The sequence below is a fragment of the Melanotaenia boesemani genome, chromosome 20 (genome assembly GCF_017639745.1).
Source record: "Melanotaenia boesemani isolate fMelBoe1 chromosome 20, fMelBoe1.pri, whole genome shotgun sequence".
NCBI classification, from domain to species: domain Eukaryota; kingdom Metazoa; phylum Chordata; class Actinopteri; order Atheriniformes; family Melanotaeniidae; genus Melanotaenia; species Melanotaenia boesemani.
This window is the reverse complement of record NC_055701.1, coordinates 21,808,371-21,826,112: the sequence shown is the minus strand read 5'-3', so window position 1 is coordinate 21,826,112 and position 17,742 is coordinate 21,808,371. Positions and strand designations below refer to the sequence as shown.

General features: G+C 39.4%; 1 protein-coding gene across 5 annotated transcripts in view; it reads right to left on the bottom strand.

Moving 5' to 3' along the window:
- Positions 1-9,324, bottom strand: part of actn1 (actinin, alpha 1) — a 59,164-nt gene extending 49,840 nt beyond the window's left edge. For 3 of the 5 annotated variants that reach the window (XM_041971258.1, XM_041971261.1, XM_041971262.1), the window contains exon 1: positions 8,931-9,323. In XM_041971258.1, coding sequence (XP_041827192.1) covers positions 8,931-9,029 — 99 coding nt within the window. In that variant the 5' untranslated portion in view covers positions 9,030-9,323. Of the gene's footprint in view, positions 1-8,930 lie in introns of all 5 variants that reach the window. The other 2 variants (XM_041971259.1, XM_041971263.1) reach the window with 1 other exon arrangement.
- Positions 9,325-17,742: the final 8,418 nt, after the last annotated feature.

Here is a 17,742-nt window from a genome sequence, read left to right as displayed (position 1 = left end):
ATAGTTGTGACATCAAATGTTTTAACTCTAAATTTGATTAACATAATGTTCTTTTAACCTCCACTTTGTACTTGTCACTAAAACCCTTGTAGTTCCACACCCACAGTGTCAGTTACACTCATCCAGGGGAAAAGTCTTGTGCCATGTGGGAAGTGATCTGCTGATAAGTTTTCCTGCTAATGCAGCAGCAGCAGAATTTGGGAAAACGCAAAGAGCTGAGTGGCTAATAGTGCCAACATTGATGGCTGTCCTGGGAAAACAGAGACAAACATTAAAATTTCCATTAATATATATGTAATATAAGTTACCTAATAAAAAGTTGACATTTTTCTATATATATATATATATATATATATTTTTTTTTTTTACTGCAATAATGCTTGTGTTAGTTTGTTTTTCGCAGGAGCTTTAATGTCAGTTTGATCTCATTCAGAAGAGTTGATGGACATAATAGTTTCCATTAACTCCTAGTAATCCTAGTTACACTATGGTGTTAGATGATTTGCTGATTAAAGAAACTCAATCAATGAACTATGTTCACAGTTCATGAGCAATGCGGCTCCCCCCCTTTCCCTTCAATAGATGATAAAACTATCTCTGCAGTCATAGCACTGACTGCTAGCTTGCTACGCTAGCAGTCAGTGCTAAGCTAAGCAAACTCTCTGCTAGCCATGTCTCAATTTAAAAAAGAGAAATAGAAACAGTGATATTAATATGTAAGCACTTTTCAAATTTTATTTCTAGAGTTGTTCCGATTCCGATACCAGTATCGGAAATGTCTCCGATACTGCCGAAAATGCTGGTATCGGTATCGGCGAGTAGTGGAGTTCAGGCACCGATCCGATACCCCATATTTTAATAGGAATCTTTTTTTTACGGATTAACTCTGTGAGCGCTGACGCAGTTCTTCTTTGCTGCTCTTAAAAACAGTTGTGCTGTGCTGCCCTCTGCAGTCTGCTGTTTTAGAGGGGCGAAGAAGAACAGACCACCTGACACCTGTTAAGAGGAGCTAACCGGAGGTAGTAATCATGTCGTCGGTGTGGCAATATTTTACGCTGGATTGTCCTACCAGCAAGACTGCGACCTGCAAAATATGCAACAATAAAATTTCGCGAGGTGGCACAAATGCTGGTAATTATAACACCAGCAACATGATTAAACATCTGAAGACGCGTCACGCTAAAGAGCATGACGAAATGATTAAAGTTAAGGAGCTAAATAAGAATGAGCTGCAGCAGCAAACTCTGGAAACTGCCTTCCAGCGACGAGAAAAATTCTCCAAGGACAGCCGAAAAGCAACACAGATAACGGACAAAATTGTGGAATTTATTGTCCTTGATGACCAACCTCTGTCTGTTGTCGAAAATGTGGGATTTCGTCGCCTAATGGAGCATTTGGAGCCAAGGTACTGCTTGCCAGGTCGTAAATATATCTCCGAAACTGCACTACCCAAACTATACGAGACAGTTAAGGAACACATTTCGAGTATGCTGAAAGATATACATGCAGTCAGCTTTACAACGGACATTTGGAGCTACTGCAATGTGTAGCAAACTTGTGTTAAAGTATTTTTTATTTACTGTGTAGCTGCTACTCCTTTGGTTTGTATTTTCTGAATCTTTACTCCATAGTGCAGCAACAATCTTTTAAAGGGATCATTTAAGTTGCAGTTACTTTTTTTTATACAGTTCTGTTGAAATGTTGTATTTTAAAAGATATTATGGCTGCACTGATTTTTTTTAAATTATATTTAGGTTTATTGAAGTTGTTGCACTGCTAATTTTTTATTTTTTATATTTAAATTCCTGTTTTATTTAAAAATATTGTGGATACACTATGTTTAAATTATTTTTAGATTTATTTAAGCTGCTGTCGCAATTCTGTTTATTTTATCGGCTACTGTTCTATTTAAATGCCTTTTTATTTTAAAAAAGTAGCTTCATTTTTACTTTATAATTATTCTTAGAATTTATTTAGTAGCTGTCCTGCAACAGTTTTTATGTTGTACTATTTAGAAATAAATTCAAAAAGTAAATTGACTTTGTTTAATATATTTTTTTAACAACATAGTGGAATCGGTACTCGGTATCGGCTGATACCCACAGCACAAGTATCGGAATCGGTATCGGGTGGGAAAAAATGGTATCGGAACATCTCTATTTATTTCTAAAGTATGTCAAACTATTTGTTTAAACACAAGTCATGCCAGCAGAGTTAGAAAGCATCTAAGCCACCTTTAGCTGAGAACAGACCAACAACACGGACTACTTTTGATGTTGAATAATCAATGTGTTACTCTTTAAACAACATGCCATTTTAAAATATATGCATTTTTCTAAATAATGTTAAATACAGTTCATGACAACATAAGCATGTTGCAGTAGAAAAACACCCTCTAAGTCTAAAAAGAGTTATTTGATAGCTCATACACCATCCTCGCTGGTAATAAATTATTGACTCCAGTTTGACAATGTGACAAAGAGTATCCTCTTGAATACATGGTCTTTGTGCAGAACCTGAAAGCTCTTCTGTCTGAGCCTCTTCTTCCACTTACTGCCTCCTCCTTCCTCCCTCTCTTTTCACCTCTCTCCCCTCCTGTGCTCCACCCATGCAGCTACTGAATGGAAAGGTGTGCCTGCTTTTACCACGGTATCTGTTTACTCTAATTCCTTTTTTTCCTACATACAGGGGGACGCACCACAGCTGCTCCTATGAGGTGGCTTACAGCTAATACACTCACATGTTCGCAGTCTCTGCAAGTACAGTACAAACCAACCCCCCCTCCTCAGCTTCAAAGAGAGGCTTCGCAGCAAGCACATGCGCTTGAGAATGCATGTGGTTTGATTAATAGCATTAGCAGTGGAAAGACTGGACTACATCCTATCCATGTGGTGCTGGAAAATTCCTTGGAAACATGCAGACAGATCACCTATAAAACCCCTCTAGGTCGTGCACTATTGAAAAGGTGTGGCGACAAGTGTGTAGTGGCTCCCGACATAGTTGTGCGTTAAGTTGAGCCCCCCCCCCCCCTTTTTTTTTTTTGCCATTTGCTCTGCAGGAAATGCACCTTGACCCCAAATCTAAGAGTGAATGTGTAATCAAAAAGTCTCCCAGTTCTGGCTCTCTGCAAATATAACAAACTCCAGGCTGTAAAGCATGAATTGTAAATTAGGAGCCTCACAAATGAAGCAAAGCACTTAAACTTATCCGAACCGCTGACACCAAGTCGTTTAAATTCATTGCACAATGAGCCTTGAAAATGTTTTAATGACCTATAACTGAGATCTGATTTCTGTGTATGTTTCTAAATTTGGAGGCCGAGCCTGAGAAAATAAGCTATGTAAGAATTTGCATCAGGGCCCTGGCATTTGGAGCTGCTCAGATAAGAGCCTGGTAATTGCTCACATTTGACTTTTCAAACAGCGGATTCGTAAAAAACTCAGATGTAGCATTCGGCTTGATGAGGGCAAGGGAGTGTTCACCTTCCTCAAACAAAGAGAATTTCAGCCACGGTATGAAAATGTTTTCCAGACAGAAAGAAGACGATAAGTTCTGCAGTGGTCCGGACTTCTCTCAGTCATTGGATCTTGCTGCTTTAAAACACAGAGGAGATCAGAAAAGAATTCGTGTGAAGCCAAAGAGTCGTCTTATCTAATACCACCATCACTTTTACCATGGTAGATCATATGATGCCCATTTTTGCCTAACTTTGTGCCACTACATACCATGTGCAGTAAAACAAGTCTTAAAGATCTCTTTGAGAGTGGTCCCATTGATGAAAGACGCAGAGTCAGGTTACGCAACAGCGATTAGACACAGGTCAGTGTCTTCTGACACACCATAACGTCAGCTTCATCAGTAGCTGACTTCCTCTTGAATTACCGAGATGTTTTGATTAATTATGAAATGTACTTGGTCAAGGCCAGACTCTCTTCATACTGGAGCTGCTTAAACTTAAACAAGAAGGATGAAAGATTTTTGTAGAGATGTGAGATTGTTGGAGTAAATTCATAGATAATTGGATTAAGGGAAATAATAAAAACTCATTTTCAAATCTTGAATCACTTTAAGTGCATGATTTTGAGATTTTGATTGTAGATGTCTATACTAGGGTCGATGAAATCCCAGTTCAAGACAAGACCAACTGATTCTTTAGTGGAAAAAGTCTGGGATCAGATGAACCGGATCATGCCCTCCAGCTGATCTGGGGGCATGCTCATAAAACTTCCTCTGACGGCGTGAGCGGATGCTCCTGAGCCCTCTCAGCCCTGGGTGTCAGCATGTGACCCCATCTTTCAAGACAAATGAGACAGACGCCAGAAAGCATGACAGGGACAGCATGATAGATTCTCTGGGGAGTTCCTGTTTGGATTTATGGACCAGGGTGTGTTAACCACGGCAAACGGACGCACAGCCATCAGCACCCAAGATTCCGCAACAGTCAAGATATTGTTCAATCACATCTTCAGCTTTATGACTTCTCTGTGATTCAGGAGGAGCGGCAGCCTTCCGGACTTATGACTACGTGACTGAAAAATGGATACTGAACGGTCTCCAGCTAACAAACAGCAGGATTCCTTGTAGCATCTCTGAATCAGACAGGTAGACACACAAAAAGGATTGCCTCATTAGTCCACTGTTTAAAAAAAATAAATAAAAATAAATGTTTCTAAATAATCTTCATTAGCAGGTAAATTTGAGTTAGATCAATGTCAAAACATTCATCTGACAGAAGGAGGATCGAAACACTAAATTGCCATTAGATTAATTTAAATGTTTTCTTTGTTTAATTTGTATAAAAACTTCAATACAACAGCAAAAAACTGAAGTTTACAGGATTATGTGTTGAAACAGAATGTGGTAAGGACTTCCCTTAAGTTTTACCGGTACTGCCTCGTCCTTGCTAAAGGTATGCTAAACATTCTCAGTCATAGGATTACTGAACCGAATTTTGAGCTTAAAGAGCGGCTTCATAAGTGTAGTTTGGGTTTAATGACCAGCTCAAAAACACTTTAAAAAGGCTCTGTAAACATAAACCATGTCATGTTCATGTTGACAAATTGATTTGCTTCATGCAGATGCTGCATGGGTTCATTTTATGAGAATTGTAGCATCATTTGAGTCAGATTCAGCATAAGATGTGAACAATACACTAAAAAGTTGCAGGGTGAATAAGTATTATCTACATCATTTGATTATATACCACTTATGTACTCAATTGTATGGACATGTGTGCAAAAAGTCACGTTCCAAAGCACAAAACTGCTTTTGTAGATCTAATTGGTGCATTTTTGCACGACACCTTTTTTTTAAAAAAAAAAAGAAAGTTGCAGAAAAGTTACAAATTCAAATCTGATTTAAATTTTATTAAAGTGTTCAAAATAAGCACCATTTCTCTTATAAGATCAAATAAGATCTTATAAGCTAAATTACATTTCACAGATAAGATATCATGCAGCCACTGTGTCCTCTCAAGGTAATAACTACATGTGAGTTCAATCATCTCATTAGGAGCTGCTCTGGATAACAAAGACCATCATGGCGCTAGTGTTAGACAGCAGAACAGAAAACATCAGATGACAGTCAGACAATTGACTGAACACAAAAAACCGTCTTCAGCCTGCTTGTGTTTCTTTAAAGCCACCGGCCACACAGAGAGAGAATGGCCGACACTTCTCTGACGTCCCCTGCTTTGTCACAGCCGCTCTTCTTCTTTTGTTAAAAGCGGGGTTTCAAAAGGTGTGCTGTTGCAGCAGAGGAATTTGATGACAGGAAGCATTTGGTGAAGTGGCCGGAGCCGAAATTACACATCCCATTATGCAATCCAGCAAACAGCTGCTATTGTGTGTGTGTGTGTGTGCGTGTGTGTGTGGAGGGGGGGGCTTTCCTGTTCGCTTACTAGAACTGAAATGACACACACAAGTCATTCACGTGCTGAGTCAGTTTCCTGAGCACTGATAATGTCATTTCAAAATTCCTGGACACAGAAAACAATGACAGGCTTGCTTTTGTTTCTGATGGCTGATGTATTAGAGCACCAATGAAATAAAACCGGACTATTTGATTTAACAATGAAAGACGCTTGCGATTACTTTTCTAAGTTGATGTTTGTTTTTTCTTTGTTTTGTTATTTTTTATTTGACCAACAGTCCCACACCCAAATCCAGGCTGAAATCATGACAAAGAAAAATAAGGAAATAATCAACTGATCATTGCAGCTGTAACTTTTCCACATTCAGGGTAAGTGCCGTGTCCCTCTTGATGCAGTGGCACATCAGTTACTGTATGTGGATGTGGGTCAGGATCCTCACTGATCGGGTACAAAACCTTACAAGTTCCTGGAAAACTTTCTGCCCTGTACAGTGGATTAATTGAGTCTGACAAGATAATTCGCAGAAATGTAATGACCAAAACAAAAAACAGAAAAATCTATACAAAAATTAACCAGTCATGCCTGGTTATCCATGGGTTATCCATGGGTATGGGTCTGTCTCTGTCGGAACGTCTTGGGCAAAAGTTGTAAAAGAAAATTCAGTCGCACTTATCTCTGACCTGGCTTGCAGCCTAAGAAGGGAATGTGGGTGTGGGTTTGGGAGTGTTTGGGAACACAAGGTTGGGGTGTGGGAGATGGGAAGTAGGAGGCGGGAGGTTTACAGACAGACAGATTACAGCCTTATAAGGACAAACCTGGGCAAATTAGCTACAGCAGTTAACACCTGAACTCCACCTTCCAGCTGTGAAAACAAACACAAAAATAAAAAACTAACCGGAAATTACAGATGTTGTGATAGAGATTATTCAAAGTAATACAAAAACAATAACACGTGTCATTTATGTGAAAACATGTGAAAGTTGCAGCTGTGAGTAACTTCTGGCAGAGTACAGTCGAGACACCTGGGGCTCCAAAGACTGAGATAAGAAGATACCAGCGTCTTTATACCTGAGGGTCAGGTTAGGACTTGTATGAGACTCAAAATATTTTAAGCACTCTCTGACATGCTGGGTTTGTGTGTGAAGACCCACTAAACCATGGCAGATTTTCCATTATCACCTTTTAATAAAAGTCTCCAGACAGAGGATAAGTAGGCTTATGTGCATGAATGTCCAGCGAATGTAACTCCAGTTTCATCCAAAAGATTAAACATTTCTGCTTGTATCACAAAAACAAAGCCCTTCTTCCCTTACTTTTTGTTAAAATGAACCCACCCGCATCTTAACCCCCAAAGAAGCACCTGGTTGATGTGTTAAAAAAAAAGGGCCGAATAGACCAAGATAATAAATATTTTGTTATGGGAAAAGGCTAAGTAAACATTAAGGCTTCCAGGTTATCAGTTCATCAGCAGCAAAGCTGATTGCTGAAGCTTGGAAGGAATTTTTGGTTTTGTGTGCGCATACATGCACATACTTGAGTCTTCATCCCTCTCAACATGCCCACTTATGCTCTGTGTGCAAGGAGAGGAGCGGATGGCTGAAACATTCCTGTTCTCTGCAGGATGATGATTAGATCATCGAGGGTCACGCCGGCACAGAAATGTACAGGTCATCACAGCAAAGCCTTTCACCACCAAATCATGACTGATTTTGAGTGTGTGATCCCAGTTGGACTACAGTGTCAAGTGTCAGGTGCTACTGCTTCTGTTCAAACTTCCCCTTTAATGTATCAGGAAGTCTTGTAACAAAAAATGATATATAAGAGGCACCACTGATGTCCCTGCCTGCCGTCCACACCTGCTGCATACCATTCCCTTTATTCTCCTTCCTTTGCTTTCGACCGGTAGCAGCTTGCTGATGACATAATCCAGGAAACTAGAAGCTGAGAGCTTCGCAGTGCAAAAAAAAAAACTTGGGGAAAAGTTTTCCAACAGCAGCGAGAGGGGCCGATTATTACCATTTTTGGGCACTCTCGCTCCCTTGCAAGCCCAACCCAAACCGCAGCGCTTACTCAGATTCCACATCGTCCGTCCCCCCTATTTTTCACGGGGGGGGGAGCACCCCCTCTCGAAACAGGCCATTCATACTCATGTCTAGAGGGAAAAAAAGAGCAGCAGCTGTGAGACGCGTGCTGAAGATTTAGACTTGTTAGGATAGCATATGGACGTCTTACAGCCCTTTGTTACAAATATAAAGTGTCCGCACGTCTGGCTACAAGTGGGAAAAGTAGAGTAATATATTCTGAAATTAATAGGTGGACATATTAACTTCCAAACTGCCCTCTTGTTAGGGCGTTCAGCATGCAATTATGCATAAAAATCTCACGTGTCCGTAAAAACGCGCAGAATCCGCGCGTAAACTCGTCAAATCGCTGAATAATGGAGACTCAAAATGAGTTGTGGTGGGCTTAACCCCCCTCTCCCTCTTAGAAACGCACACACACTCCGTCCCCTGGTTGTTAAGCACGGCCTAATCCACGTCGCATCATAAGCCAGATGACAGGAGGGGCCAAGCAAACACTACGCAGTCAAGCGCATGGCTGACATCTGTTGCGCAGGAATGGTGGCCGCACTGTCTTTTTAATTGTTTTTCTCTCCCCCTCCTCCTTCACTATTTCCCTCTCCCGCACAGCTAATGGGTGGGCCTCCTGTGTGTAATTGTCACAACAGGACATTTTATAAAGCTATGCGTGGAAATTTGGGCGAGATCTCCATGCGAGAAAAAGTTTGGGAGCCGGTTGGGGCTTCAGATAGAAGTCGCTGAAGAAGTCGCGCAGGTGAAAAACAAAGCGATAATAACGAGGCTGATAATTAAACAGCTACCAGCTGGTGATGTCTGACGGTCCCTGTGGCTGCGCCAACTGATCGATCTGCTGCCACGGTCGTTAAACACGTCCTCGCCGGTGCGTGGCAACAATATGAATATACTTTATAATTTGTATCATCACGACAGGTAACAAACCCGCTTCCGCGCAGGAGGTAGACGAAAGTCAGTCTCACCTTTCTCTGCTGCTTCTCCCATGCAGGATCCAAGAGGAGATCCCGATCCCAGTCATCTTCTTGCTGCATATAGACATGGTCTCCATCATAGTGATCCATATTATACACGTATTTATATATAACCGCTCTCTGCTGGTCTCCTAAGTCCCCTGGTCCTCAGCAAGGTAATGTTTTCGCAGCAGCTCAGGCTACTCTCCTCCACGCATTCAAGACGGCGTGTGGATGAAATTAACGGTCCACCCCCGGCTTCCTTTTCTGTCTGTCTCTCTCTCTCTCTCTCTCTTTCTGTCTCTCCCCCTCCAATTCTGCCTCTTTTTCTATCTTCTGTTTTTCCCCAACAGGAGTACCCCGCGGCAGGCAGGCTGTAGGCAGGCTCTGTATCGAGGAGAGACAGACTCAAAAACTTTGCTTCAGACAAATTGAATCGATAACCGACTGAGCAATTTGATTGGATGTCTCAAGATTACAGACCCCACCTTCTTGATGCTGATTGGCTATCTTGGCTGTCATTTTCTAGGTTTTATATCCAAGGTTGACTGCACAGGTTGATCCTAACATCACAGGATAATTCGCTTGTAACAGTTAATTCGTTTGTTTATATGGTATGTATTATTTTTTTCCGTGATTACTCATTAGACATATTTTTGTTATCTAGGATTTTTGAACGACAAAAATACAAATTCAAACTTTCTGTAAAGCAATCAATGGCAAGGCAAATTTATTTGTATAGCACATTTCATGTACAAGACTATTCAAAGTGCTTTAGATAAAACAAAGCATTAAAAGCATTAAAGCAGGGAGCAATAACAAGTGCATTAAATAATTAAAAGAAAGAAAAACAGAAAGAAAAAGTTAAGAGAACATAGAGAAAATGCAAGAAATAAAGTGCCATTGTGGGAAAAACAGTATTAAAACATCACCAAGTTTACAAATTCAAGCTTAAAAGAAACAGATGAAGATCTGGACTCTAAATAAAAACTATTGAAATGTAGCAGCAGACATGTGGGACTTTAACTCGGAGTGTTTCAGCTGATCTGAGGCTTTCTGGGAGTTTGATCCAGACATGTGGAGCATAGAAGCTGAATGCAGCTTCTCCATGTCTGGTTATGACTCTGGGAACTGATAAGACACTGGATCCAGATGACCTGATGGTTCTGGTAGGTTCATACTGGGTCAAAAGGTCACCGATGTATTTTGGTCCTAAACCATTCAGAGCTTTATTGACCAGCAGCAGAACTTTAAAGTCTATCCTCTGACGAACAGGCAGCCAGTGTAAAGACCTCAGAGCTGGACTGATGTGGTCCACTTTCTTGGTTTTAGTGAGGTCTCAAGCAGCTGAACTCTGTAATAAGCTGCAGGTGTCTACTTGATTTTTTTCGGTAGAACCTGTAAAAACACTGATACAATAATCAAACCAACTAAAGATGAAAGCTTGGACTAGTTTTGTGCAAATTTACATTTCAAATATAGGGAACTATCTTTAATCAAGTATGTTAAATGCTTAATTCCCTAAATTTATTCCATACAGCTGCTATTTATGATAATTAAGACCTTATATTTCTAACACCCATTATATAAATGTGTAAAATATAATTTATTCTTTCTGCTGAAACACTTTTGACCAAGCAGGTTATCAGAAGGACAAAGATTATCTGAAGTGTCTTAAAGTGTTTGGTAGATTGGTACAGATAATTTGGGATGTGTGGGTTGTTGGGTGGGGTCTTTGTGGATTGGGCTTTCGATTTACAGATCCCATTAGGTTGGAGAGTTTGGACTAGGTGGACACTCCAGACTCTTGTGTTCTCTGAGCAGCTGTGGGAGAGCTGTTGCCATTTGACAAGAAGCATGACTGATCTCCAAAAATGTTTAGTTAGATGGAAAGTGTCAAAGTAACGTCTATGTGAATGCCATGGATGCAGGTTTTCCCAGCTGGGCTCTGTGTTTTAACAAGAAAACATTAGTTTGTTTTATGTTTTGGCTGAACAATATCAATGGAAATTATAGGTGACAAACATACTATTTGAATATTTAAAGGCTTAACGACGGAGTCCTTGTTAAATACTTTATTTACTGATAACTCATTTAATCCATTTTAACAAACCAACCAAAATCCTTGTGTGTATTCAAAGATTATTAAATCCACATCTGTGAAGTAAAGCTAATGTAACAGGGCTAACATTTCATATAAAAGAGGAAAACTCTAAATTTGTACAATATGTATGTGGATATGTATTTGTATTTCAAATTCTCTGCTGTGATTACTTGAAGCAGGACTGCAGAGAAAAACCCACAAGTTTAATATTATTCTGCATAGTTTCTAACAAACAAAATGTAAATGTGTCAGAAATCTGATCAAGACACAAAGGAAAAATATTAACGTGCAGAAGTTACAGATTCAGACTGATGTAAAAAGACAAAAACTAAATAAGAACAAACAAAAAATTTGCACAAAAGCTCAACACAGAATAAACTAAAACACTGTGACATTCAAGACAGTGAAAAATGGTTCAAATATGGGCTTTGCTGTGAAGATGCATACTTTAAAATGTGAACACTTCATAAACCAGTTTTTGATTTGCATTTAGAAGCTGAATAGAGATGGTAACAACTAAAAACAAAATCCACTTAGGCACAAAAAGTTTATGCATGTGGTGGTTTTTTGCTTGTTTTGAAGAACTGATGCATGTTTGGGAAAATGGAAACAATTTTGCTTCTAACCTTGCAAAGATTAAAATGACTCACCCGCTGTTTTCTGTCTAAGCTGGCATGCAATAAACTCAGGCAACAATATAACGTCCCCGAAATTCCCAGAGATAAAAGTAATTCCTAAGAAAAGGCTTTTTCCATGTTCCGCTTGTGGATTTCCACCACAGTTGTTGTTTCACTACTTCCAATTAATTATAACCACAAATAAAGCCTATACACCATCTTGTAGCAGCTCAGATACACAGATCTTAAACCTAGCAGCACAAAATCTGAGTCATCAGTTTATAATCCAAATAAAAGTGAGATAAAGCCACAGTCTTCCCTGTTGTGTACAAGGTCAGCATATTCTTCAAACTAAGGCTCATAATAATGAGAAGGATGGATAGACAGTGAACTGTAGATGCTATTATTTGGGCTGGTTTTAATTGAAGATGGAATATGGATTTGTGTCATCTGTGATATAAAATAGTTAACAGACTTAATCTGAGGAAGTCAGTTGTATAAATGGGTCCTTTCCACCATCATTATGGGGACAGAGTTATAGAGGGAACCTTGGAAATGGCTGAGAGTCACAAAGAACTAATACACACCATGTGAGTTATTATGCAGACACATAAAGACAGATAACCTAAAAAGCCCACCCTTTTCTTAAGCAGATGGATAACAATAAAACAAACAAGTACATACAACAACAAATATGTTGTGTCTCACCAAGGAGACACAAAAGTGTTTTATGACATTTTCAGTCTAGCTATCTTGTTACTTGAGAGGGGGCTTTTACACACCTGAGCCCCAGAGCCTGAAGTCTTACAATCCACCAATGCTTGACAGTGTTGTATGAAAGCAGCGAATAGAAAGGTGAGTCACAGCTCAGCTCTCATAAACTTGTGAAGAGATGGCCAGGTATGTCTGGCCTTGTAAGGCAAGCCAAGTCTCTTCCTCTCTGTTACACACACAGATACACACACATGCTCACACATGCACACAGAAGCAGGAAAGCAGGATAGCCCTGACAGTCTGGAGAAAGTGGAGCTCTTCCATATATGGACAAACTTCCAGTGGCGCATGTTTGGGAAAGTGATGTCACGGATGGGAGCAGACTGCCAGCTCACCGCCTGGTTCTGAGCTTTAAAGGAAGCTGTTGCAGTAAAACATCAGCAGTGCTGTAAAGATGCAAAGAAGTAAAAGTAGCTTGTCAGCAACAGGGTTTGGAGTCTGATACCGAGCTAATCATGCTCACCACCATTAGCAAATTAGCTTTGAGCCATTTACAAAACAAAGTTATTCATTAAAGTTGCATTTAATAGCATTCAGAAAACTGGCTGTGTGCAGCATTTATCACCAGGACAGAATAAGAATGCTGTTTCATTAGAATTTAAATTATGACTTAATTAGTTTATAAATTATATATTGAATAAAAAATGAAGAATTTAAAACATCACCGCCATTAGTTTGAAGCTAAATGCTACCTCTAATGTTTACATGTTCAGTCTGATGAAAAGGCAGTTTTTCTGGTATTTTATATCTTAAACTAAAACAAACTATATAACTTAATTGTAACAGGCAATACACAGTATCTGATGAGTTATTTAATGTCTTCTGACGCTGCTGAGCAAAGTTTAACAAAAGATCTCAACTAAAGCTTCACATTTTACATTTAACAACAGCCACGCATCTCAAACTGAAACAATAAAGATGTAATAAAGATGGCATTTCAGAGGCAGCAGTTAAATAAAGGACCACCATTGATTTAATTTTCTTCTTTAATTTGTGTAAATACCCTGCCTGTAAGGTAGCACAAAGTTGCAGGAATACCCCTTTAAACCTTTAAATACAGGTGAAACTCAAAAAATTTGAATATTGTGCATAACTTAATTTATTTCAGTAATTCAACTTAAAAAGGTAAACTAATTATATATTATATAGACTTAATTACAAGCAAAGAGACATATTTCAAACATTTAATCATCATAAGTTGGATGATTATGGCTTATAACTTATGAAAACCCAAAAATCTAAATCTCTGAAAAGTAGAAAATGACATGAAATCAATTAAAAACAAAAAAGAGTTTGCTGGCCAATCAAGCACAGTAATCCCATTGAACCAGGTTCTGGTTCTTTTGGCACTGCTGAAGGAAGCCTGAAGTGCTCTAAAACCTCCTGGTAGACGGCTGCATTGACTCTGGACTTAATAAAGCCCAGTGGACCAACGCCTGCAGTTAACATGGCTCCACAAACCAACACAGACTGTGGAAACTTCATGCTGCACTTTAGGTGTCTTGGATTGTTGCTTCTCCATTCTTCCTCCAGACTTTGGGACCTTGATTTCCACATGAGATGCAAAATTTGCCTCATCAGAAAACAGCACTTTAGACCCCTGCTCAACAGACCCGTTCATTTTTTCTTTAGCCCAGGTAAGACGCTCCTGATGTTTTGTTTTGTTCAGAAGCAGCTTGAGAAGAGGAATATGACATTTGAGGCCCATGTCCAGGATCCATCTGTGTGTGGGGGCTCACGAAGCACTAACTCTAGTCTCAGTCCACTCCTTGTGAAGCTTCCCCACATTTTTGACCTGCCTTTTCCTGACGATCCTCTCCAGGCTGCGGTCATTCCTGCTGGTTGTGCACCTTTTTCTTCCACTCAATTTTTTATTGATGTGCTTTGATGCAGCACTTTGCGAGCATCCAGCTTCTCTTGCAATTACCTTTTGAGGCTTTCCCTCCTTGTGGAGGGTGTCAGTGATGGTTTTCTGCACAACTGTCAGGTCCGCAACCTTCCCCATGATGGGGAATTCTACTGAAATAGACTGAAAAACCATTTAAATGCTCAGGAGTTATTGGCAATTGCTTTGGATTAATTTGCTGATTAGAGTGCTGCACTTAGAGGCTACATCCCTGAACCTTTTCACACTTTTCTAATTGCCTGAGATTTTGATTTTTAGGTTTTCATAAGCTATAAGCCACAACCATCAAAATGATAACAAACACATGCTTGAAATATCTCACTTTGCATGTGATGAGTCTAGTTTACCTTTTTAACCCTCTAAGGCCTGACCCATGAAAAAAATGGTAAGAAAAGTCCATTTTTTTATCTACCATTCATTACTATGCAATAGTTTAAAAAATATAATCTGATCTTCTGCTTCTGGGTATCTATTAGGGGAACAGAAGACAAGTATCAGAAACTGTATGTAACAAATATGTCAAGTCAGGCTCTTATGGGTTAAGTTAAATTACTGAAATTAAGTTTTGCACAACATTCTATATTTTTTTAGTTTGATCTGTGTTTCAATTACTTCTGCTTGTGTGAATCACCAATCACATAAAACAGCTGCTGGGGGAAAAATGAATGTCTGTATAAAATTTAAGAGCAATCACCACCCCAGCTCAACGCCAGTCCTAAAGCAGCAACAGGTGCTCAAATTTGGCCAACCGACAGAAGAATCTTATCCTCTCAAAGTCACAAACAATGGCTGATTAAACGCATCAGTTAACTTAATCTTTTTAACTACTGACATTTGTGCAGTTATTCTGATGGCACTGCACAGTTTTCTTTGGGTACATGGGCGAATGTCATTGCAGCCCAACTTGACGCCAACAAAGTGCTATTCAACAGAGTCTGAGTATCTTGTGAAGAGGCAGAGGCACAGCTCACTCTGGCTCTCTGAGGCACACACATCATGTAAAGAGCTGGTGCGTTCGGCTTTGTCTGGTCTCTAGCAAGTTTCCAAAGTATTTCAGTCATGTTGGAAGGGGAATTCTTAAATAGCTGTAATGTTGAAGCTGATCCATGTATGGGATGGTGTACCATGACCTCGATTATCCCACTGAGCTGTGTTTGGGTTTATGAAAGATCCAAAATACCTTCTGTGTCAAACAGAACAGTCCATGTAGAGCTCAAATCCAGATAGCAAAAAACATTACGTTTCAAGTTCTGCCCACATCAAACAAGAAAGAAATGAAAGGATGACAAAGCAAAAAACAAGCGGTTTAATAAGTGAAATAATAATTATAATAATTACCCCCAAGTTTTCAGAAAAATAGCAGATATATGAAGATCACAACACTTAGAAGAAGCTGATGGATAAAATAGGTTCTCAATGCCTTTAAGAAAGTTAAACAGAGACTATATTATGCCCTTTAATGCTCAAACTGATGCACATTCCTGAGGTTCTTATAAAATATACTCAGTGTACTTGTCAAAACACCACTGATGTACTAAAATTCCCCTGTTTCTCTGAGGCTTTACTTAATTCCACCGCAACTGATGCTGTGATCAACTCAACTCCACCTCACTCTTCCATGGGGTTGTCCTATGATCTATGTTTATTTGTTTATTATATTTTCAGCATTTATAATCATATGTCTCCCTTATAAACCTCTCCAAGACATTCTGATTAAATCCATGCCTGCTCGAGTGGAAGTCCTTAAAGGCTGTGGTTGTACTGGGCTCCTCCCAGTTGTGGATGCGGCCTGAGTTGTAGGGGAAGAGAGCACGAGCCAACCCTGCCTGAATAAATAAAGATCAATCATTCACAAACAAGTACCAGAATCTTTTAAAGAGACCAGGAGTTTGCTGTACAGTAAGTAGCTTCATTCATTCAGGGGATTTTTTGCTCCACATGATTCTAAATGACATCAAACAATAAAACTGTAAAGCTGGCTGTCAAAAAAAGCTGCCTCTGTTGCTTTTGATTAATCATTAAACAGTACAGCCAGCACACTGTTGTCAAAATGTACACAACCCCAAAACATACAATACCACTGTTTGAATACTTCTCGCAGAGGAGACATGGGGTTAAATGAAGTGTGTCTACTTCCTGCTGATAAGTGGCGGCCACACACAGTTTCTAAGAAGTAGAGGAAATTATTTTGATAAAAAAAAAAAAAAAAAAACAGCTGATAAACAAGTAAATAACCCTCAATTTCATGTCTGCCTGCACTCTTATTACTTCTTGACCACCAGCTGGGGAGGCCACATGTTGGGTTTTCTTTTTTGTAATCTTTCCTGGTCTGTGCTCTTGCTCGTCTCCAGTCCCGCTGCTCAATGAACAACATGATGCCAGCTTCTTTAGAAAGAAATGACATCATGTGCTTCTTGGCCAATCAGCACACTGTTGGAGAAACAAAGAAGTTAAAGTAGATAACAGATAAAATCACAACAGCTTCATAAAAACTAATGTTCATTCATTTCCGGCTATTAGATATACATGCACATGCAGCAGATTATAATTCATACTACTTACACCTCATAGAACTGAAATGATAACAAAAAATGTACATATTCCATGTATGAACTCACCGGCCACTTTATTAGGTATTGTTTAATTGCTTGTTAACACAAATATCTAATCAGCGAATCACATGATAGCAACTCAATACATTTAGGCATGTAGACTGACTTTGACAAGAGACAAAGAAATAAGATTTGAATGACTTTGAATGTGCTGTGAATGTTGGTGCCAGACGGGCTGGTATTCCAGAAACTGCTAATCTACTGGGACCATCTCCACAGTTTACAGAGTGGTCCAAAAAAGAGAAAATATCCAGTGGGCAGCAGCTGTCTAGATGAAAAATGAGGGAAAAGGAAAAATTAGGTCAGACTGATTAGAGATGATAGAAAGACAACAGTTCAGATAATTACTGGTTACATCCAAGGAATGCAGAACATCATCTCTGTCCATCATGGACTACAGCAGCAGAAGACCTCACCGAGAGTTATTCCCGCCAGCTAAGAGCAGGAAACTGAGGCAGACTCACTAAAACTGGACAATAGATGGAGAAATGTTGCCTGGTCTGGTCAACCTCCTCATCAGCTGCAACATACAGATGGTAGGGTCAGAATTTCGTATCTCTCAAGATGTACATTTTTAATATACTTCATGTAACAATGTAATAAAATCATTTCAATTATTAGCAGCGACAGTTTGCGTCTGCTGCACCCCAGTGGTCAAAATGGTCTGTCTGGTGATTTTGGCCTCTCTAACAAAATGTAGTATTTTGACTTGTCAACATAATCTAATATTGTAAGAAGTAAGAGATTAATTTAGTAATTAGCTATATGACAAAAACCAAACAAATTACTGTCACCCAGTCGAAATTGTTTT